Raw genomic sequence first — 23,259 nt, forward strand, 5'->3', positions numbered from 1 at the left:
TATAAATATCTTGTGCTTGAAGTTTATTTGAAAGTTACAGCATATAGCCAAATATAAGAAGGTATTTCCCACTTACAAATCATAGCTGTTGGTTCTTAAGGGGGCGCATGTAAAAATACTTACAGAAGAGAGGAAAGGAGCCCTTTTGACAAGAAAATAAGTGAGGTTTATACAGCTATTCTTTTAGTGTACACCAGTGGTCCTCCATGGCACCCACCAAGGCTTTTTTGGGTGCCCGCGTTGTTACGGAAAGAGGTTATACTGAATAATAAAGACCGTTCAACCATGAACATTATAAAATCAAAGCGCAGATCTGGACTTACTGACGCCCATCTTGACGATTGTTTGCGAGCAGCAACATCATCCTACACTCCCAAATTTGAAAAACTGGCCGATGAAATGCAGTGCCAAACATCACGCTAACTTCCCACTTGAGTAATAATAATTGTACTTACAAAACTACATATTTTTGATTACATGGCTTTTTATATCATTTAAACGTCGTGTTGTTTTGTGTATTATTTGGTGTTTATATCTTATTTGTCCAGAGAAAAGAAAATTTGGCTTTGTTAATTGGTTGGTGCCTGCCACGATCTCATGAACTCTCAATTGTGCCCGTAGGCACAAAAAGGTTGGGGACCGCTGATGTACACTGATATTTTTTCATGGATTATAACCCGATATAATAATGACAAAGCCATGGTATAGGATGTGATGCATGCCAGTTATGGATACCACTGCCTTATCTTCCAATACACTCTGGGCCTTTAAATGTCAAACAGAAAGCCTGATAAAAGTAACAAACATTTGACTCACTTTTCAGTCTACTGGAACGCTCATTTCAAGTGTGTGATTATTTCTTGCAGGTGTGGCGCTCTGCACGTGGGTGATCAAATCCTAGCAATCAATGAGACACGCATAGATGGGTCAACCATGACTGCCGTAGAAGTGATGCAGCTGCTAAGAAATATTAATAATGCTCAAATTACTCTGGAGATTCTGCCACTCTCGCAGTTGAACTGTGGCTGGAGACTGTCTGAGGACAGTGTCCGTAGCAGAGGTAGAACAACTTTGTCCTAAATATTACTGCAATGACAGACTCATTGAAACAGTAACATTGGGTAACTCCGGCACTGTTAGTACCCAAGAGGGATGGATCACACTATATGTTAGCATATTATTAGACGACTGCCAATCATACTGACAAATTGGACCTCTACCCCATTCCACAGAAGATATTTTCAGTACCTTTTAGGGCTGTCAGGTATTCAGTCTCATTGACTTAGTGGCCATCTATCAACAAATCTTTCTCCGTCTGTTGTGTTTCCTATTGATTTCATACTCATAGGGCTTTTTTGAGTATCACCACCTTAATTTTGGTGTAAGTGCAGCACAAAGCAATTTATAGAACATAGAATAGGCAGACAGGCAGTGAGATAATCAGGGCAACCAAGGGAATAACAAATCTAACAGTGCTAGCAGAGGTAAGAGTAATATCCAATGTTATCATAACAGTGTAACATTATATAGCCTATAATGGTTTTATCAGCGCCATCACAGTGGCCGCGTGGGCCTTGTGCCTCTTGGTCGCTGGGATCGTGGGTTCGAATCCCACTCAAGGCATGGATGTTTGTCTGCGTCTTTCTGTGTTGTGTTGTCCTGTGTACTGGTAGAGGCCTTGCGATGGGTCGATCACTCGTCCATGGAGTCCTACTGTCTATAGATCAGGGCCAACGAAAAGTTTGGACCTGCAGATTCTCAGGCACTGAAGAACGGGTCGTATAAAATAATTAAACAAACAAATAATGGTTTTATCAGTATACTACATTTAACGAAAATCCTATTATCCATTCTCGAGTTGCTATAATGCGCAGCGTTTAGTTTCTAGGCTCACTGATAAATTGCAACATGATCTGGCTGGGAGACATGACAGACAGACAGACAGACATAGACAGGTCTGTAAACTGAAGCACAAAGAAATCCTTACACCTGGGATTTGTGTAGGGTGAAGGGACATTTTGAAGAATTTTACTCTCTTGCTTCAGAGTTATATGCCATTAGCCATGTGATAAGACAGTAAACGAACTGTCCTGGGAATTGCATGGAAGTTGTCACGACCTATTTTCAGAAGTCTCCTAGAATTAAGTTGGAAGGCTTCACGTATAATGTGAGAAATCTTGGTATTGATAGCCAGTCTCCAGAGATTGTAACCTGGAATCTCTGTAATATTAAGACATCGCTAGCTAGTAACTTTATCACTAAATTTATTTTAACTTAAAATATTAAAATTTTCCATTTATTCAAGGTTTTCTTGGGCCAAAGTGCAGTACGACAGGCCTCCATTCCCCTAGCCCAAGTCCATCAGGTTTTAGCACACTCAATTCATGCCGTCATCGTAGCAGACACCACAGTCATCGTTATCATCCACGGCTCAATAGGTTGGGCAAGGCGGAGAGTAATAGCACCAGCTGCCATGACACAGGTATATGATTGTTACATTGTAAGTGTCTGGAATGATAGAGTCACAAATATGATGATGTTTATTTTCTTTGACTACTGACTGTGTATTCACTTGGAGTCATGGAAGATCCCAGTTTTGACCAGATGAAGGAATACAATTCTATTGGAGATGCTAGAGGTTTTCTCCCAATAAAGATTAATATAAATAGTGTGTGATAGACACAAATATTTTATAAGGATTAAACCTCTAGCGGTCAGAACGCTGGCCTTGTAATCCTGGGGTCTCGGGTTCGATTCCCGGCGGTGCCCAAATTTATAACTTGTGTTGGTCAAGGCCGTGGTCTAGGCAACACGGAGTTTTCCTCCGTGGCATCCCAACAATTACTCCATTCACACACAGAAGAAGGCAATGGCAAACCACTTCTGGATCATCTGCCAAGAACGTATATGAACAGGTCCCAGTCCAAGAAAAGGATGGAAGGATCCTGTTCATAATACGTCGCCAACCTCCTGTGAAGGAGACGGCGTGATAAAGAAGAGAAACCTTAGTATGGAACCAATACGGCTTGTAACCCAAGAGTCTTTCATCAGTTTCAGTCGCCACGAAAGCTTCACTTAATACATTAAAAAATATGATCTGTTGTTCAGTTGTTTCTTATATTAGTGATGTTACAACAATATTTATTTTTTGCTATTATTCATTCAAGTTCTTAAAAATTATCCATCTTTGTTATACCCACAGATCATTTGGTTGTAGAGTAAATATGTTATGATGGACTGTTTTATTGCGATTGTAATTGGAGCTTAAGGTATGTCTGATTGGCAGCATCTCTTCCTGGGAGCTACACGGGTGGTGTGTTATGCCACGCTGAGACCCTTCACGTCACCCTACAGCCTGATCATAATGGCTATGGGCTGACTGTAACGAGTTCAGTAGACTCCAAACCTCCACCTATTGTCATCGGCAGCATTGAGCCAGGGGGACCGGCCGATAGGTATATGTTCATTATCTACTTATTGCTCCAGGGCAGTAATTTCCAAAAGAATAATTTTATCTGCGAACATTTTTGTACTCAAAAAAATAAGTTTATGGAATTCTCAACTTCTTCCCACCTGAAATGACCATTATATATAAAAAAGGCTTTGAATTGAATAGATTTTGTGTGGTATACAGAAGAGACATGCAGTTAATTACATAGTTAGCTGGAGTTTACTATATATCTTACAGGAAAACCACCATTAAATAGTATTCAGTAACTACCCGTTTTTAGAAACATTTGTTTTTTTTAATATATTATGTGAGATGGGTTTGAACTCATCCCAAATTTATTGTACTAAAAAGACCGCAGCATTTCAAACGCATCTACATTGAAGATGGCTGTCTTCTAGGTTGTAGCACTGTGTAGTTTGGAGGAAGTTAACCAACATTTCAGAGATATTTTCTGCCTCCATCATCAGGGCAATGAGTAAACCACATGCAAGAAATCAGTTTTAGATATGGGAACCAGTTAGTCATGACAGAACCTTGAAAAGACTAGTGGGAAATATGGTGAAGATCGGGTGAGGGAAACGGGGCCAATAGAAGGGGGCGTATCAAAGCTTTGCCACAAATGAGGGAAAGGAGATGCAGAGAGAGAGAGGGGGGGGGGGGTAAAGGATATAGCCCTTATAAGGACCTCTTAAGTACATGGGGAAGACCACCTGACATCAGGTAATGAGGGTAGATGGAAGAAGGAGAATGATTAAAGGAAATACACAGTGGAGAAACTGGATTAAATAAAGTGAGAGTTCAGAGAGAGGAAATAATGAAATTGGCCTGGGCCAGATTCATGTCCTGAAGAAGACAGCATGCTGGCCTAGTCACCAAGTAGAGACAGGCACTGTTCTTTCAAAGGCTTCCTACAACATTTGGAAAAAAGTGGCAGAGCAGCTTCCATGACTGGCTCAGGCAAAGTCCATCCTCCCTGTTCTTTTTTATTGGGGTGTAGCACAATCTCAGTGTCCTTCCTGATAATTCGGTCCATTTACCTGAACTTGGTGGAGAGGATTGTAGTGTTCTGGAGTTGAATGTGGTGGTGTAAGTTAGAGTTGTGTGTGGCTGATTCATCTTGATGCTTGAGGTAGATGTGATACTGCTGCTTCTTGGCCCCCGTCATGGTGGAATGGCCAGCCTGACCAATATAGAATTGACCATGCTTGCAGGATATGCTGTACGTGCCAGGAGTCGTGAGCCATCACCACTAAAATGTTTTAGTTAATAGTGGTAATGAATTGTGACAGATGTGTATATGAAATTTGATGCTAATTGGAAATAATCATGTTTTCTTTTTACTAATTTTGATGTAGCTGATGGCACATCTTATATGTGGAAAGTCAGTAGTTTAAATGTCTGCTTTGTATATATCCTACGTTCCACAGATGCGGTTGTCTTCAATCTGGTGATCGGATTTTGGCAGTCAACAACAAATCGGTAGCATTGGATGGTCTGTGTGCAAATGAAGTCGCACAGCTCTTACTTTGTGCTGATAGTGAAGCCTTGATGACTCTTCATGTGGAGTTTGATGTTGCTGATGCAGTTGTTCCATCTAGTGGCATTTTTTCTGTGAAACTTGCAAGACGAGGTAGTGGACTTGGTATCACAATTACAGGTATATCATTTATAAAAATGTAGCGTTCAAGGAAACACATTTTTCACATTTGTTAACACTTGAGTATCAAAAGGGACATATATATCCTACTATGTTGTGATATTAAAATTTTTATACATTCAAATTAATATCATCTTACATGTCTTAAATGCTTCTGTGGCTTCATAGATTGTCAGAAATTAATTTTTAATTATTTTCCTTGTTATTTCATCATTTTATAAAGATATTAACCTTTTACAGTACCAGTGGCTTGTTCCATGTTTCTGCTCAAAGGAACAAAGTTTAATCTCCTGAAGATGACTTTCTTCTGGGATGTTGTGCCATGTAGTCTGGTAGAAATTTACCATTTTTCAGAGGTATTTCCTGCCTCCATCATCAGGACTTATTGTCCTGATGATGGAGGCAGCAAGTATGTCTGAAATGTTGGTATACTACTACCAGACTGCATGGCACAACACCCCAGAAGACAATTAGTTTCATAGTTACTGCCATGAGAAACTGAAATCTGTTAAAGCTATATTTTAAGAGCTATTCAAGAAGTACATTTTCACTTTTTTATGTATGACTCAGTCTCAGGTTTATTAAGGATGCTTGTTCAGAATATGGTTTCATGTTGGCCATCTTTCAACTGTGGGGAATGTAATGTACCATGGCAAAATGTTAATTAATTTTTATGTTACACATTTCAACACTGATGCCATAAGAGCAGCAGTCCCCATGTAGCATTGGATACACTTTATGCATGAAATTTTTTTTAACAAATATGTTAACTTTTTTACAAGCACAATTTTATCATTTGAAATGTTGGCAGCTTCAAAATCCCGCCAGTTAGGAGAACCTCTTCTGATTTCTGATATCCGCCGAGGCTCTGTGGCTCATCGGACCGGAACTCTGCAACCTGGGGACAAATTGCTGGCCATTGATAGCCTCAGACTGGATCAGTGCTCATTGGAAGATACTCAGCAGATTTTGCAGGAATCTTCAGATATTGTTACACTCAGGATACAAAAGGATGATACATTCCCAGGTAAAATATTCATAAATCTGAAAAACACGTTCATAAACTTAATTCCTGAGCATTTGAGTCTGGTGAATGTGTTGTGATTAACCTTTTCGGACAGCGTTCTAATGCCATTCTTATGTGCAAAAGTTTATTTTGATTAACTTTTAAAGTATCAGACTTTTAAATCCCTGTATTCCCTGCTGGCCCAATTTAAATTCCACAGTTATGCTACACTGTGCATGTATTTTCATAAAACAATGTATCTTTCTTAAGAACCCGCATACAAGAATAAAATAAAATCGTATTATACAGAAAAGTTTATTTTACCACTATCAGCCATTCCTCAAGCTGTAGCTCTGCAAGAATATTTCTAATTGAAAGGAATATTACACATATATACATTTTCTGCTGTTATTAGATTTATATTTTGAAAAACATTGTGATATTATTAATGTATTTATGTTAAAATGTGAATGCATTGTGTATGCATTTCTTTTACCTTAGACAAACAACTACAGAATTTTTTATTCTTCTATACACACACAAAAATTGTACAAGAAAGTTACCAATAAAAGTATTTAATTGTGTGTAAACCCTTAGAAAGCGCAAATAGGTGTCTTTGAAATTGCACTATAGAAATAATATTATGATCAACCTAAAGTAAAATAAAGCTGTCCCACTATATGCCAAGTAGGTGCTTGGGGGGAGTGGAGGTATAGCTCCTACTCGTTCTTAACCTCGGCAATAGATAATGGTGAGTGGTTAGCGTCAAGCTCCAACCACGCTTTACCCCTGGGAAAAGACCCTGGTACCCATTGAATAGGAGGCTGGGTGGGCCCCAGAGCCGGTCTGGACGCAGAGGCTACAGGAAAATCTGCCCCAGTCGGGGATCGAACCTTGGTCGTCTAGTCCATATCCAGTCACAGTACTGACTGATCTACCGTAGCTCATCACTGTCTATCTACAGACACAATTGCATACAGGCTTTACATTTAAAGCTCTGAAATAATGTAAATAAATTAAAGGGTATTTAAAAAAATATATTATATACACTTACAGTCGGCAATTCGTTGGTCCCCGCGATTGACTGCGATTCTTTCATGTGGTTGATGTGTACAGTCATCTCTGCTGTTATGCGATAGTTCCGTTCATGTAAGACGCCGACCTATAGAAAATCGTGTGGTTAAAATAACCCCGGTACCTCCGCAGAGATTAAATTAGTCCTTTGAAAGTTTAAAGCGCCAGGAATGAAATTGCAGAAGAGCAAACTCGCATATGCAAAACTTTGCATTTCACAAACAGCTTTTACCAATTCATCGATCTCATTGGAGCAAATTCGCGTTAACGAAACGTACGTAATTGCAGAGATGACTGTATTTATAATTTTTATTCAAAATCAGCAATGTAAGAATTACGATTTGGTATAAGCAGCAGTACGAGAAACATTGTAAAACGTTATGAATAATAGTAAAATATATTTTTTTTCACCTTTTGACTTTCTGGTTTCAAAATCGGTGTTATTCTGAATCGGCGCAAATTGAACCAGCACAAATCGAGGGCTACCTGTACATCACAAAAACAGAAATTAAACCTGATGATGAAAGACTGATTGTGTTACAGGAAATTATTGAGTAATACTCGTACTTAAAACATTTTTCAATAGTGAGTTAGTTGATTCAGTAAATTGTCCTCATTCATATAGTTGCAGCCTGCAAATCAATCAGCAAGGATGAGTGGGACCCTGAGTATGAAGAAGTTGATAAATTCTGATTTAAATTGTGAGAGTTGATGAGTTGTGGTCTTCAGGGTTATGATACCCTGCTGTCTTAACTTCTACCCTAAACGTAGAGGTGTTAAGTTCCTCTGTAATCTTGGTAACCACTAAAAGGCTACATGGCTTCATAATTCAGAAGACTACAATCCAGATGTTCAAATTGTGAATTTGGTGTCTAAATTTTGTAATAAGATGTAAATTGATTGTATTGTAGATGTTCCAGACAGCTGCAGTGTAGTATACACTGTAGAGCTTGCGAGGCTTGGAGGTCCTCTGGGAATAACAATTGCTGGTTCAGAAGAGCCGTTTGAACCAATAACAATATCAGGTCTTACACAAGGTATTTCTTTCATTTCAAAATAGCCTACATATTCTTCCCAAATACTGGGATTACATAAATTCAGTGGCCATTTCTCACCCAAGTGTCTTCTGATTCTCTGCTAGATGGCTCTAGCAGACAAATCAGGCTTGAGTAGAAACTGTACAGAGGCAGTGGGCTGGTCACTCACAAATGCACACTTCAACAGACAAAGAAACCTCCCACATGGGAGGAGGCCAAGGCTCGGCTTTGGGCTGTTGCACCATGGAGTCAGTCACTCAATGATGTGCGTATTGCGAATTCATCATCTCTGTTGATGTTATTACATTGGAGTTCAATCTCTAGAGAGAATTCAAGCCAGAAATTTACTGTCTGTTTAGTCTATTGGATTAATATAAAAGTGAGTGGATTTCTATTTCTTTCAGGTGGTTTGGCAGAACAGACAGGTGCACTTCATGTGGGAGACAGGCTACTGGCAATTAATGGAGAATCTCTCAGAGGGAAACCACTTTCAGAGGCAATAGCTTTGTTGCAGAGTTCTGGAGACACTGTCACCCTCAAGATAGCCAGAACTGTAACAAGTAAGGAATATGTGCAGTAGGTGGCATAGAACAGAAGAGAGATTCGTAACTGGCAGTTTGAGGATCAATATTAGTCCGCTCTAAATTTTATTTTGCATTACCATTGATTTATGAGGTCCTGCAGATCTGATTCAGCAACTATGAAATCAATAAAATCTTCTTGGGCAATCGGCTGCGTCAAATGGTTACCGTAGTAAACTACGGTAACCAGTTGACGTAGCTGATTGCCCGAGAAGATTTTATTGATTGTACTCGCCACGAAAGTCTCAAATCCTATATCCTATGAAATTGGTTGCACTATCTGAATAAATGTGTCATTGTGCCATACTTTGTATGAAAAGGTATTTTAGGGTATGGTGTGTATTAATAAATGAAAAATCACAGAAAATGTTTCAGCGGTAGTGCACCACCTGTAGAATTTACTAATGGAGCAGTCAAAGGGTTAAGTATATTTTATAGCCCTACCATGCTTTTGTCAGGTTACCAACATTCACTTTATCTTGGCATTCTTTAAACTAAAGTGGAGTGCTTACAGTATAGAAGAGAATTTATTGCCCATTTTTTAACAGAACCTGTGTCAGATAGCTGCGAGAACACAGTACTTTCTGCTGGTCAGTTTGGTCCAGCTCTGCCATCTGTTGACAGTGCAGTAGAATCATGGGATAGTTCAGTTTTGGAACAGTCTGCTCCTAGCAATAACACCTCACCAGAATGCAGTCATCCACTTCAGCAGCACCAGCAGCTTTCTGTGGCAGAAATGTACAAGTCAGGTAAGTGTGGACCAGTCAGTATAACTTACACCCAAGCTTTCCGCCAGTGGTATTGAAAAGCGCGGTGTCTGTTTTAAACCGACACTTCAGTGTTTAATTTGTCTCATTTACGTTATAGACCTGTGGGGAGATACCTGTTTGCTTAAGACTTCAGAAAGTATAGAAAATATTAGTGTTTGAAGAATTTTTATGGGGTTCGCAGTGGCCGCGCTGTCTGAGGCGTGGGTCTTGTGCCGCTTGGTCGCAGGGACTGTGGGTTCGAATCCCACTCAAGCCATGGATGTTTTTCTGTGTTGTGTTGTCCTGTGTACAGGTAGAGGCCTTGTGATGGGCCGATCCCTCGTCCAAGGAGTCCTACTGAATGTCCATAGATCAAGCTAACTGAAAAAAAAAAGTTGGGGATCCGTAAAGGGTACCGGAAAATGTACAAACACTGTTAAACCGGAAAAAGAAGAATAAGAAGAATTTTTATGGAAATTTTATTGAGTCAGTAGTTAGATAACTATTTTAACCTCAAATTGGACATTATAGCGAGCAACTTGTTGAAACCAATGGGACTTGAAAACATTAAATCTTTACTTATGTCAGTTACCTATATTTGATTCCAGATAAAAGTCCACTGTCTCTAGAATTGTGATAACTCAGAATGAATTCATGTAAGTGAAGGAATAAAGCTTAGATGTTAGTTGACTGGAGTATCTTTAGAGACATTTTTTTACTGAATATCTGCAGTGAAATGTATGCTAACTTCTTAACCAATGGAATTAATAAGATATCAGAAAAGGAACATGTAGATTAATGAAGGGAAAGTTATGTATTAATTGTATCTTTGCAGATATAGCTGTTTGAAATTTACAAAGAACTTAGTATTGTGATATATCTTCAGCTTTCATTAATTACTTAGAGCTTTTGACAAGGTTAATTGAAATTAACTGTGAAAGGAATGGAAGAAAAAGGGCTTTCCAAGGCACCTTATAATTATAGTGTGTAGACAACACAATACAAATAGAAGGTACAGGAAAACAAAACCCCAATAGCAATTAACCTTTAACTTATGTGAGACCCATATGCTGGGTTGTTAAATTGCAGTACCCTATCCTGTGAGAGACCCGTATACTGAATTTTCTTCTGGTACTGAAGCTATTGCTCAGCAGACCACATTGCAGAAGAAACTATTTATATTCCTGTTTGGTCAGATGCTTTGTGGCTTCAAAGCCTACCAGCACTCCTTAAAACAGAACTGTTTGTAATTTTTGTGGTACACTTCATACTCTCACCAATATAGAGCCCCACACACACTCCTTGCTGTTTACTTGCACTCGCCTTTGTATCCCTCGTGTGAAACGTGAAATTAACTTCGAAGGTGTGGATTAGCCGATGACTCCTGAAGTGTACCTTGAGCCGACTAATATTTTTCAAAACTGCAGTTAGTCTGCCAATGGGATTACAGGACTGAGGCAGTCTCCCATTATTTTCAGTCACGTTTTATACAAGGGCAAGTAAGAAGTTTCTATGTGTCATTTTGACACCATATGATGTTAGGAGGATGAAGCTATTCACAGTAGTTATATCACACAGATGTAGAAAGTTTTTTTTGTCTGTCTCGCATGTCCACTGTTGGGTTGAGTAACTGTTGGTCATTCTGTCACCCTTATCAATATGCTGGTTACAGTGCTGTACAATTTGTAGCTTCAAAACATTTCCATATTTGTCAAAATATTTTCCTTTTGTTGCTGGTGGATTATGCATATTTGTCAGTAAATACACATCACATTTATATCTCCAGACCATTACCATCAAGTAATTTCTTGTGCCCTATCCCTCCCTAAATAGGCTTTCATGCCACATGTGTTGCCAGTCTTGCTACATCATTTGTGCATAACTGACCTTGTTATAATTGTCATAATTTTTCAAAGCCTGTCATATTTCTCATATTCTGTCTTAGAAGGTAAAATTTTGTTATCACTTCAGTGGACAAATCTCAGTATAAAGAAACCTTTCTCCTCTACAAGGGCATAGAAAACTGTTCTAGTGTAGACCATGCTCCATTTATAAAAGTATTATGTATAAATAAGTGTATTTTTTGTTTAGTGGCATCAGTGAACTTGAAAGGATTGGGGATGAAGTATTTTAAGGATTTAACCAGACATTAACCTTGAGTAACTGAGAAAAACCTTAAAAATCCTTGGTGAGATCATGGACTACTGATAGTTTGCAAGTCTGATCGCAGCACTTTCTTTGTTTCTAACGTCACTTTGTTTTTGGATGAGTGGTAATACTCCTGCTTGTTCATCCACATTTGCAGTTCGGTCCTAACAAAAATTGGTTTTGTCAGACTCATATTAAATTATGTATGCATTTCCTACAATTGGCAGGAAACTACTCTAGTAAAAATATGTATTGTATTCATACATACATTACACTTGAAGACAATGGGAAGTATTGTAATAGATGCTTCTTTTGCACTGATTATTTGACATCGCCGCAAAACCTACCTGTTTCCAGAGAGTGCAACTGTTAAAAGGAAGCATAAAGTGGGGTTGGAAGGTCAGTTGTCAGCAAGCAGCCAGATTTGGGACAACATTTCCCACAGCTGTCATAGCATTGACAGTGGACAGTCTGGTATGTTATTTGAATATTTACAAGAGCGTTCGTATCCCAATCAGAAATTAAAAATTTTACATTTTAATGCCATTGCTGCAGTTCATAATTTTGTTTGCATTATTGCATAAATGTTTAGAATACTGTCAGTTAACAGTTATGATATGAACAAAAGGGCAGCATAAATTATGTTCATTTAACAGAAAATCGAAAGAAACAATTTAAAGTGATAAAATGTACTGCCCTGATAAGTTTGTTATTACTATTCATGTTGCTGTCTTCTGCTATATGCCAAATACATCCTTTGCAGGGCTTCTTCAGTTTAAAAGAAGGTATATCTTAAAATGTTCATGATGTTTTGTAAGAGTTGGATGTATCTTATTTAATTTAAATGATTACAGATTCATGGAAGAATAGTACATTTTGCAAGACGTTTACTAGTTCCAGTGTGTAGTGGAAAGGAAAAGCATGATGTTGCAATTGTGCATTTTAGAAAATAAATACTGTGTATTTTTAAAAGCTTCAGATTCGTGTTTTGAAATGTAGCTACAAATTGGCAAAATCTGCCTGCTGTGTGTTGTATAAGAGGAATATGAATGTTTTAAATCCTATCTGTATCATGACTGTGAAAGGGTTAATCAAATTTCTGGGAAGTTTGTGGATGCTTTTGGGAGTCCTTGTTAATATCAGTGCATATGTATGCCTATGTTTTTGTTCACAAAGGCTAGTCTAATTTAGATAGAAATTAATGGATTTAACATTGATTGGCTTTGGATAAAAGAACCCACACTACAGTCCCTAGAATCGTGCTCAGTTACATTGGGACAATGCCCCACAGGAGCTGTGTCTGATGAGGAGAAGGACAAGTCACCACCAGTTGATGATGAAGCGCCATCTACTAAACAAGTCCTTGGTGCTGGCACCATGAGGTCAGGTAGGTACAACCATATTATTCCAAATTATCATCACAGATAAGGTAATTTTACAGACTATTTTTTTCTCAAAATTTACAATATTTTATATTTAATTTATCCTCAGTGATCATATTTTTACACATAGAATTTGATAGTAACAGTTATAATTCATGATGTTAACCTTTGATAGCTGTAAAAAAGGGGTGCATTTATGATATTATGTGGTGAAGGTTTTGTGAATGTGGAGGCAGTATGTTCCTCTGAAATGCTCATAACCACCTGCAACACCATCTGGTGTCACAAACTAGAATAACATCACTGACAAGTTTGTGTGCACATGTGTATCATGTGCATGGCCTGTGTGGTGTAATACAGAACATTGCATTTTGCTTCCGTACCTGTTACAGGAGAGTCGTCACTGCCTTGTGCAGACATCATGTTCTCAGGCAATCCTGTTCCTTCGGTGGGTCAGAAGCTTCCTTCTGTCCAGAAAGATGTGTATTTTCCTGCTGACTCTCCACCCCCTTCACCTCTCCCACTTCCACACTATCTTTGCAACAACACGCTTCCTCATAGACGACAGTATGTTGGTTCAGAAGACCCCACATTGCTTGGTATGAACTACGGTGCTGATACGAGGGGTAATGTCTATGTGAATGATGCATATGGTTGTAGTTTATATACCCATGTCACCCCTGGATCTCAACACTTGGAACTCCATCAGGTTGGTAGAAAGAAAGATAATGATATTACACCAAATAAAATTCCCTAATTCAATGTTTCCCAAACTAATTCGACTGTTCAACCCTTTTGATTTCCTAAAGTGCCAATGAAACTCCGGACCATTTCTAGTCTTATGCCCCACCTGATGGGACGTTAGCTATGAAAAAATACCCACAAAAACAGAGGCCTGAAAAGATTAAAAAATATTCTTATAATGTTGACAACAAGAAACAGAATATATTTATTTTGTACAGTCTATACACAAACGTTTGAAGTTTATTGGTGTTGTAAAAATTATATAATATTAAAACATTTTGTTGTGTAAAATATTATATTAGCGCTCTTAATCGTAAATACGATTTTACATTTATATTTTTTAGCGCTTTTATTAAAACGACATGTTTCGACGGGTAATACCGTCGTCTTCAGGTTTTTATCAATTTAAAATATTTTAAAAACTATTAGATATTTGATGCAATATATTATAATGATCCGTAGTTCTGTTTGTAGCTTTCCATTTTCATGGTAAGTTGCTTATTGTAGTCAGACGTTATATTTATCAAGAGATGTTGTGTAGAGTAACGTGCGTCTGACAGCTGGTGAAGAGAATCTGTGTCTGACATCTGTTATGGCACTCCTCATCTTGTGGCATGGAATGCCATTGTTCTACAGAACACAGTTTGGGAAACTGCCCTGATTAATACTGGTAGCACATTCCAAAGGTTTACAAATGCCCATTAAAAAATTATATTGAGCCAGTTCCATTTACAACCTGTCTTTTCTTCCCTAAGATCTGTTTTAATGTTATCCTCCCATCTCCTTGGTCATCCAAGAACTTTATTTCCCACATCTTAGCTGCATGCTCGGCTGACTCTAGCTTTCTGCATTTTACTGTCCTCACAAAACTATTTGGTCTGTATAAATGAGGAATTATCCCATTGTGGAATGGCTTATCTTGAATACTGTGTGTTATGCTACTTTCATTAAATATTTGACCATTTTTTATGGAATTGCAGAATATCTAAGAAGTCAGTGTACAGTACTAAAATAATTTTTTGACAAATATAACATGTGTCAGGAATGGGTTGCACAACTTTTTGATCTATATGTACCTTAATCATTGAGAGATTAAGAGTTAATTTTATTCCATAACAATGATTACGAATGGTAATTCAATTTAAAAGCTTAGTGTGTATGACATCATAATTGTCACGTTCTTATGATTTATTATTAGACGATTCCTTTTTCCCAGGTGACACTGTTCAAAGATCCTGTGTATGAAGATTTTGGATTTAGTGTGTCTGATGGCCTTTATGAACGAGGAGTGTACATAAACAGAATTCGAAAGGGTGGACCTGCAGACATGAGTGCAGTATTGCGACCATATGATCGTATTCTGCAGGTTTGTATGATGGACATTGGCAAATATTAGCTGCTGTAGATAATTCTGAATTGTTGCATAAAGCAAATATTGATGATGTAGAAAAAATGGGTAGCTTTTATAAGTATTAATATATACAAATTTAAAAATTACCTCAACAAATTGTTGTTGTTGTTCCTTGGCTCTACAATTCAGTTGTGGGTCTTTGCTGCCTCCTAATCGGAGGTTTCTTGGTCTTGAAGTGTGCATTTGTGAGTAGTGAGTGATGAGCCCACTGCTTCTGCACAATTTCTACTCAAACCTGATTTGATTGCTAGAGCCATCTAGCAGTGAATCAGGAGACTTGGGTGAGAAATGGCCACTGAAGTTTGCTTACAAAACATCTCGTTCATGCTCGTAAGATTCTTTTACATGCTGTAAATCTACAACATGGGACCGCCGGCTTTAGTTCCCCTCCGAAGGAATTTGTGCTACGGATTTTTATCACCCTTAAAAATCCATCGACCTCTGTCGAGTTTGAACCCACGAACATTGGGTCCAATGGCGAGTATGCTAACCATTAGTCCATCGAGGGAAACTACCACAACAAGGTTGAATAAACAGGATCTGATAACTTTAAATTGAACATGCACCTGTAATAATGTTTGCTTTTCTCTTTAGAAGCTAGTCAAATTATATTCAAGATAGTAAGTTACTGCACTTCACAATGTAAATCTGTTTTCTGCTGTTTTTATGTAATAATGACAGTAAAAGCAATAATGTGATGTAACAGTAAAACCGATGAAACTGTATTAAAATCTTCATGAGAATATTATCAGGATTTGTGTCTAATTTAGTGGTTTGACACTGTCTTCATACATTTCCTGTGATATAGTGTTCATTGTGTGTTACTCTTATTATGATATATAAAGTTATGCATCATTTTTGTTGTATATATTGCTGGTTCTGTGTCCTGGTTCAGTGTGAGGTTATGTCACTGGTGTAGCAATATTTTTATCTGAATGAATGGTTTCGGAACATGTTGTGTTGTATTTCTTGTGTCATATGATATGTTTATATTTGTACCAGTGAACAGGGAGCAGTTGAAGACAGTGACCAACCACCAAGTAGATACACAACATGATAATGCTCTCATAAATATATGAATGCAGTTTTCGCTTCTGTACTTTTAGGTAAATGAGACACGAACCCATGACTTTGACTGTTGTCTCACAGTGCCTCTCATAGCCTCAGCAGGTGAAAAACTGGAGCTTACTGTTGCAAGAAACAGTGTCTTTTTAGCAGATAATGAGGTGAGTAGCTTGTAACTTCACAAAGGATCCTCAAATATCCTTGTGTGGTATTGGCTGTGATCAACTTAACTTTGCTGTCAACTTCATTTTATTATCTACTTTCTTGATAGGTTATTAACGCAAAATATTATCTAAATGTGATATGTGTGCTGGTTTGAAGTCTTGATTTAGCTTACTTCCCTTGTCTTATGGTATTATGTCCATGAGTCAACCCCAAAATATTTGAACCAGTTGTTTACAGACTTTAATTAAATTTAGTGTGACTAGATCATTACAAAATATAAAACTTTTCTTAAGATAATAGTTTTTGTAAGTTTTAAAACAACATGTAGCCATGCAAAATCAATATTTATTTTTCATTTTGGTTGTGAAAGCTAATGAACCACTCCCACAAATTTTGTATGGAACCCTTCTGTGTGTTAATTGATGCAAACAGTGTAAATCTTGGGTTATATCTGACATGTGGCATAGTCAGAATTTGTATTAGTGGAAATTGCAGGCATACACAGATAACATGTTTTATAATTATTAACTTGCAGCTGTGGCATAAACTGAAGCAGCTGAAGGAAAATGTACATCCAGAGTTTTTCCCAAAGTTGTTCTTATGATTTAAAGTGATTAAAATTATAACTTTTATAAATGAGTCTTGGTTTTACTTCATTGAAAAATGTCTGAGTCAGAATAAAAACTGCAGATCTTATTAACAAGACAGGTATATTTTAAGATGGCTGTCTTCTGGGTTACGCCATGTAATCTGGTAGAAGTTTGCCAGCGTTTCAGAGGTCCTTGCCGCCTACATCATCAGGGTAATGACTCATCACCGTGTTGATGGAGATAGCAAGGACCTCTGAAATGTCAGTAAACTTCTACCAGACTACACGGCGCAACAGCCCAGAAGACAGACATCTTTAGACTCACCGCCATGAAAACCTCAAATCCTACTAAGACAGGTGTACTTATTTTACAATTTACCCCTCCCCGTACAACATGCTGGAGTAGAAACTTCGGCAAGTATCTATTTTATGTCTATTGCAGGAATGCACTGGAGTTCTGTCCTGGTCTGAAGAAGAGATTGGTCCAGTTCAACATCCTGTACCAGATAATCACAGTTCAGGAACCATAACCAAGACTTTGTAAGGTACTATTTTTGTATTTAATAAATTTGGTTCTTCTATCAGTTGTATGTAGTTTAGTTTCATCACTGATAAAAGAGGTTAACAACACCAGTTTCTCTTTCAAATTCTGAAATGTACAGGAATTGGTAAGATGCTAACCTCTGACAATAATGGCATGTGGGTTAATGGGCTGGAAACTCATTGGCATCACATGGCAGTGATATTTATTCTCACCCGGGTCCCAGCTAATGAGTACAATGCCACTGCCCCATCTTATTTACTAGTTCCGCAAATTTGGGAACAATTGGAGACAGAGCACACCTCAAATCGTATTCGGGGTTCAGCAAACAGTTTCGTTTTGTGCTCTATATGAAGGCAAGAGTGGAAAGCCTACTTCACACATGTAGGTGTAATGTGTATTCCAAGGTGTGTCGTTACCCAAAGAAAAACCACTTTTACCCATTTTGGGGTAATTTATCCAGGTTTGGGGAGCACTGATATAGAGTCTTACAATGAAAGTTATAAGGTATAAGGTGTGTGCAGATTGAAGCAACTACTTTCTCTGCCTTTTATTTTTCTTAGACTTGCAAGAAATGCCACGGTGGTCTAGCGGTTAGAACGCTGGCCTTGTAATCCTGGGGTCTCGGGTTCGATTCCCGGCGGTGCCCGAATTTATAACTTGTGTTGGGCAAAGCCGTGGTCTAGGCAACACGGAGTTTTCCTCCGTGGCATCCCAACAATTACTCCATTCACACACAGAAGAAGGCAATGGCAAACCACTTCTGGATCATCTGCCAAGGACGTGTATGAACAGGTCCCAGTCCGAGAAAAGGATGGAAGGATTCTGTTTATATGGACCTGTCGTCAGACAGAACACTAAATAAATATAGACTTGCAAGATGCTAATTCTGTGCCATCCCTGGTCATCTGTAATATTCCATTTACTTCTTATTGCATTTCAGAAATTTTTAAAATAGAGAAGCTGATGAAATTTCATTATATTATGTCAATGTACATTTTGTTAATGTAATGCAATATTTTTCTGTGTAGGGCAGCTTGATCCTGAATCACAGTGAAACACAACCTGATTACCCTGTACCATCTAAGCCTGGAATACAACAAAATTCCATCATATTTATTTTGGTGCTCGACATATTCCCGACATGGCAAGGAAACTACTTGTTTTGTCAGAAATACTGACAACTCACACCACTTTCCACAAGACGTGAGAGAACTACCTCAGTGAAAGATTAGCATAAATACTGATGTACATAGCTGAAATTAGGATAGCATAAAATTGTATTCATAAGTTAAATTTATTTATTTTCTGGCATTTCAGTTTGTTGTGTGAAACTCTGACTTCATTATAATAAAACTCTAACCCAGAAATGAACACTTTTCCTTCTTGTATTTGAGACTGACAACAGGAAACATCAATTTTAAAATGAAACTAAGATTTCATTTGGATGTGTTCTTTGCTGCATGCATAAAGTGGAGAACTTACATATTGTCGTTGCATAGCCCCAAGAGGGTTCACCATCCTGGTTGCCAGTGTAGACATCAGCCTCTATCATACAGTTTTTTTATCATGGACACCTGTTTTCAGTCCCAATTAATGGTTGAAGTGGCACTGGAGCTAGTTTCCCTCAAAATTCCTCCCATGCACATTACCATGCCACAATTTCTTCATTACCAGCTGTAACTTCACCATGAGGCATGTAATACATTCGACCAAGCAGCACATTATCATGCCGCCAATCCCAAATTAGGGGTTACATCTCTGACAGGCACTTGACTGGTCTCTGAATAAAGGCAGTTTATGTGTGAGTGTCTTTTATAGCAACATTTTCAGTGTCGGACCCCATGTCCAGTATTCCGAAATTCGGAAGGATCTAAAATCCATATTTTTTCCCGGTGAACTTTTGCGGCAGTATTTTATTAGTTTTACGCGTTTAAAACTAGTGCTTCGTGGTTCCTTGATTCACTACCACGTGTGAGTGGCGCCATTGTCGGCGGTCTTCTTACCGTAAAGATTGTGGTGACAGGGAAACAGCGGGAGAGTTGTAAGTTAGTGTGGTGTCATCCCGACGGAAAATGAGTGATAGGCTGTTGGAACAACGCACTAACATCAAGTTTTGTGCAAAATTGGGCAAAAGCGCTAGTGAAACTGTACAGATGTTAACAGAGGTTTATGGTGTGGATGCTATGAAAAAGTTGAGTGTCTTTGAGTGGCATAAAAGGTTTAAAGAGGGTAGGGAAGACTTGGAAGACAACGAAAGAACTGGATGTCCGAGAACTCGCCGAAAATGTGGAAAAAGTGCGGACATTGGTTCGTTCTGACAGACGATTAAGTGTACGAATGATGGCAGAAGAACTAAAATTAGATAGAGAAACTGTGAGGAAGATTTTGAGTGGAGATTTGGGATTGAGGAAATGGAAATAGAAAAAAAAATTCATAAATATCTGCCAAACTGAAGTTTTCTGAAAATAGTGGTCTCATAAAGTTTGCTAGTGTGTCATCAAAAGCCTTCAAACCATACTTTTACGTAAAATATTTACAAGCCACAATAAAGTATGCAGTGTTGACTTAGTAATAACAAATTTTTTTATCAATTTTTGACAGGTCAGAAATGTAACCCTATTTAATTGTCATGGTATTCACTGAAACACACTATCAAACTAGGTAATGCAGTTATAACTGTAGGTATACTTACAGCAGGATGTAGCCAGATACATAGTAAGCCTCCCTGGACAGTATTGCCACGGCAACAGTTGTAATACAAGTAAGTGGTGATCAAAAAGTCAAGCAACCATATTCAAATATTTGTTGTTAGCTGCAATTAAATACAATTCTGTTTCATGTGCAGAACTGTCTTGCGTGTTAGAATTACATTATCCTATGAGTAAAGTATAAATGTTGAAGTTCAGTGTTATGTAATTTTATCCATTCCTCTTATAGTGTATCATCTTGGATCCAGATATTATCCATAGTAATTTGCGCACATTATTTTAAGTGCCAGATCTTCCTTCAAACTAAGAGATATAATCTGTAATTATATGGAACAGTAGGTGTTGCTGTGTCAACAGTATGGGACTGAAATTTCTGTGTTTGGTTTCGACCTTGAATGCTTACTTGAGTAGTCATTTTGTTTCTGGAGGTTGACATTCTTGAAAATACTTTGAAGTTCTCCTTAGAGAGGAAATTGGTAAAAATGATGAATACTTAGATATCAGCTGTTAAAATTGTCCAACAAACATTGTCACTGAATAAAACAAAAACAGGTGGTATAATATTATGTGCATGTTGTGCATACAATAAAGAATGTGTTATCATTGAAGAAGTAGCAAACAGGCAGCATTATTTCAAATTCAATGACAGTTACATCCATAAAAGAATTCTAGGCTTTCACAGTAGTCTGCAGCTAGTCTTACTTATGTGATGGCATTTTCTTGAAAATAGAAGTAGAAACTAGAGTCTTCAAAATGTCAACAAATCAGTCCCCTACAACATGTGAAGAATGGAAACATTATTTCAGTTGTATTTATTTGGTGATGGATCTGTAAGAAAATATAGTTTTATTAACCTTTAAGGTACCAGGCATTCAAATCCTCATATCCCCTGCTGATCCAATTTAAATCCCACAGTTACATTACACTGTGCATGTGTTTTGATAATACAGGCGCCCACAGATAAAACCAACATGTTGGCGCAAGTGTTGACCTGTTCTTTATTTACACTTAAATTCTGTCAATATTCACTGCCATTAGATGTTTGGAAATAATATACCTGGTTCAAGAAGCATCACAGGAGATTGTATACGTGGAAAAGCCCAGGAGACAGGAGCAGATACCAGATAGACTATATCTTAGTGAAGCAACGATTTAAGAATAGCGTAAAGGATGTGACAACAGTGCCATCAGCAGACATCAACTCAGATCATAATATGTTAGTTGCAAACGTCAGCACCAGAATGAAGAAAATCAGGAGTAGGGGGTTGAGGAAGAAGAGATGGGACCTGGAGAACCTGAAGAGCGCGCGAGACGAAGTAAGAGCAGAATTGGAAGGAAAATTAAGTGAAAGTGAAGGCGAAAGCGTTGAAGAGGAATGGACGAATGTCAAGAAGTGCCTAACAGTGGCACTAGAAGAAAAGGTTGGTATGATGAAAAGGATACCAAGGAAGGCATGGATTACACAGGCTATGCTCGATGAGATGGATGAGAGGAGGAGATGGAAGAATATCAACAGTGAAGAGGGAAGACAGAAATATCGAAGACTGATCAATGAACTGAGAAGAGAAACAGACAAGGCGAGAGAAGATTACATCAACGAAGTATGTGATGAGATAATGACACTCCAGAGAATTTGTAGATACGATATGATGTATGCAAAGGCGAAAGAACTAGGATGGAAAGAGAACAACGGAATTCGAACACAGGAAATAGAAGATCCATCAGGAAAGATAGTCAGTGACCAGAATGAAGTTAAAGCTGTGTGAGAAAATTATATTGAAGAGCTCTATGACAAGGCCATTCGACCAGATGAGATGGAGATGGAATTGGAGCTGGAAGAAGAAGTAGAGGAGGACGACAGGTCCAGAGATACTGAAGGGCGAGGTAGAGAGGGCCATAAAGGATATGAGAAGAAGAAAAGCTATGGGAGATGATGAAATCCCATCGGACTTATTGAAAGAACTTGGAGAGAAAGGAGTGAAGGTTCTTACTAGACTCGCTAACAAGATATACACCTCCGGTGAGTGGCCCAAGGACTTTCTGGAAGTAACAATGATTCCATTACAGAAGAAAAAGAATTCCAAGAAGTGCGGCGATTACAGGACCATCAGCCTAATCTCACATGCGGCGAAGATAATGACTAGAATACTGACTAAAAGACTAGAAAAGAAGATAGAGGAAGTGTTGGGAGACGACCAATTTGGATTCAGGAGAGGAAGAAGAACCAGAGATGCCATCAGAGTTATGAGAATAATTTCAGAGAGAGTTCTCGATGTCAAGGAAGAAGTATGTGCCTGCTTCATCAACTGGAAGAAGGCTTTCGATCGAGTGAAGTGGAAGCAATTAATGAGGATCCTACAGAGAATTGGAATTGATTGGAGAGATAGAAGACTAATCGAAAACCTGTACATGCACCAAAAAGTCAAAGTGAGACTGGACTCAGGAGACACCAACAGCGTTGAGATAGGTAGAGGTGTAAGACGGATGCTGCTTATCACCAGTTCTTTTTAACCTGTATGGGGAATGGCTTGCCAAGGAAGCTCTGGAGGGAACAGGAGACTTCAAAATTGGAGGAAGAGTGATAACGACTGTAAAGTATGCAAACGACTTAGTAGTATTGGTGAAGGAAGAGGAGGAATTACAGAACATGATGGACAAGTTAATGGAAACAGGTAGAGGGTATGGAATGGAAATCAACATTGAAAAATCAAAGGTAATGAGGATAGCACCGAGAGCAGAACCATTGAACGTTGTAATTGAAAACCAACAGCTGGAGAATGTGGAGCATTTCAAGTCCTTGGGAAGCATAGTCACGACGGACGCCCTATGCACCAAGGAAGTAAAAGCAAGGATAGCCATGGCCAAGGCAGCTTTCGTCAAGAAGAGGATACTTCTCACTAGCAAGTTGGGCTTAGAGTTGAAGAAGAAGGTAGTGAAGTGTTACGTAT

General features: G+C 38.3%; 1 protein-coding gene across 10 annotated transcripts in view; it reads left to right on the plus strand.

Moving 5' to 3' along the window:
• Grip (Glutamate receptor interacting protein) overlaps positions 1-20,508 on the plus strand; it is a 77,354-nt gene extending 56,846 nt beyond the window's left edge. For 9 of the 10 annotated variants that reach the window (XM_087351866.1, XM_087351989.1, XM_087351933.1 and 6 more), the window contains 15 exons: positions 867-1,060; positions 2,306-2,482; positions 3,287-3,455; positions 4,879-5,108; positions 5,920-6,135; positions 8,100-8,225; positions 8,630-8,785; positions 9,355-9,555; positions 12,061-12,177; positions 12,995-13,090; positions 13,478-13,794; positions 15,046-15,195; positions 16,347-16,466; positions 17,502-17,604; positions 18,632-20,508. In XM_087351866.1, coding sequence (XP_087207992.1) covers positions 867-1,060; positions 2,306-2,482; positions 3,287-3,455; positions 4,879-5,108; positions 5,920-6,135; positions 8,100-8,225; positions 8,630-8,785; positions 9,355-9,555; positions 12,061-12,177; positions 12,995-13,090; positions 13,478-13,794; positions 15,046-15,195; positions 16,347-16,466; positions 17,502-17,603 — 2,371 coding nt within the window. In that variant the 3' untranslated portion in view covers position 17,604; positions 18,632-20,508. The remainder of the gene's footprint in view (positions 1-866; positions 1,061-2,305; positions 2,483-3,286; positions 3,456-4,878; positions 5,109-5,919; positions 6,136-8,099; positions 8,226-8,629; positions 8,786-9,354; positions 9,556-12,060; positions 12,178-12,994; positions 13,091-13,477; positions 13,795-15,045; positions 15,196-16,346; positions 16,467-17,501; positions 17,605-18,631) is intronic. The other variant, XM_087351895.1, reaches the window with a different exon arrangement.
• The last annotated feature ends 2,751 nt before the right edge of the window (positions 20,509-23,259 follow it).

The sequence above is a fragment of the Zootermopsis nevadensis genome, unplaced genomic scaffold (assembly GCF_977971745.1).
Source record: "Zootermopsis nevadensis isolate Lab colony 2312 unplaced genomic scaffold, Znev_1.0 Znev_ptg000001l, whole genome shotgun sequence".
In the NCBI taxonomy this organism is placed as follows: Eukaryota; Metazoa; Arthropoda; class Insecta; order Blattodea; family Termopsidae; genus Zootermopsis; species Zootermopsis nevadensis.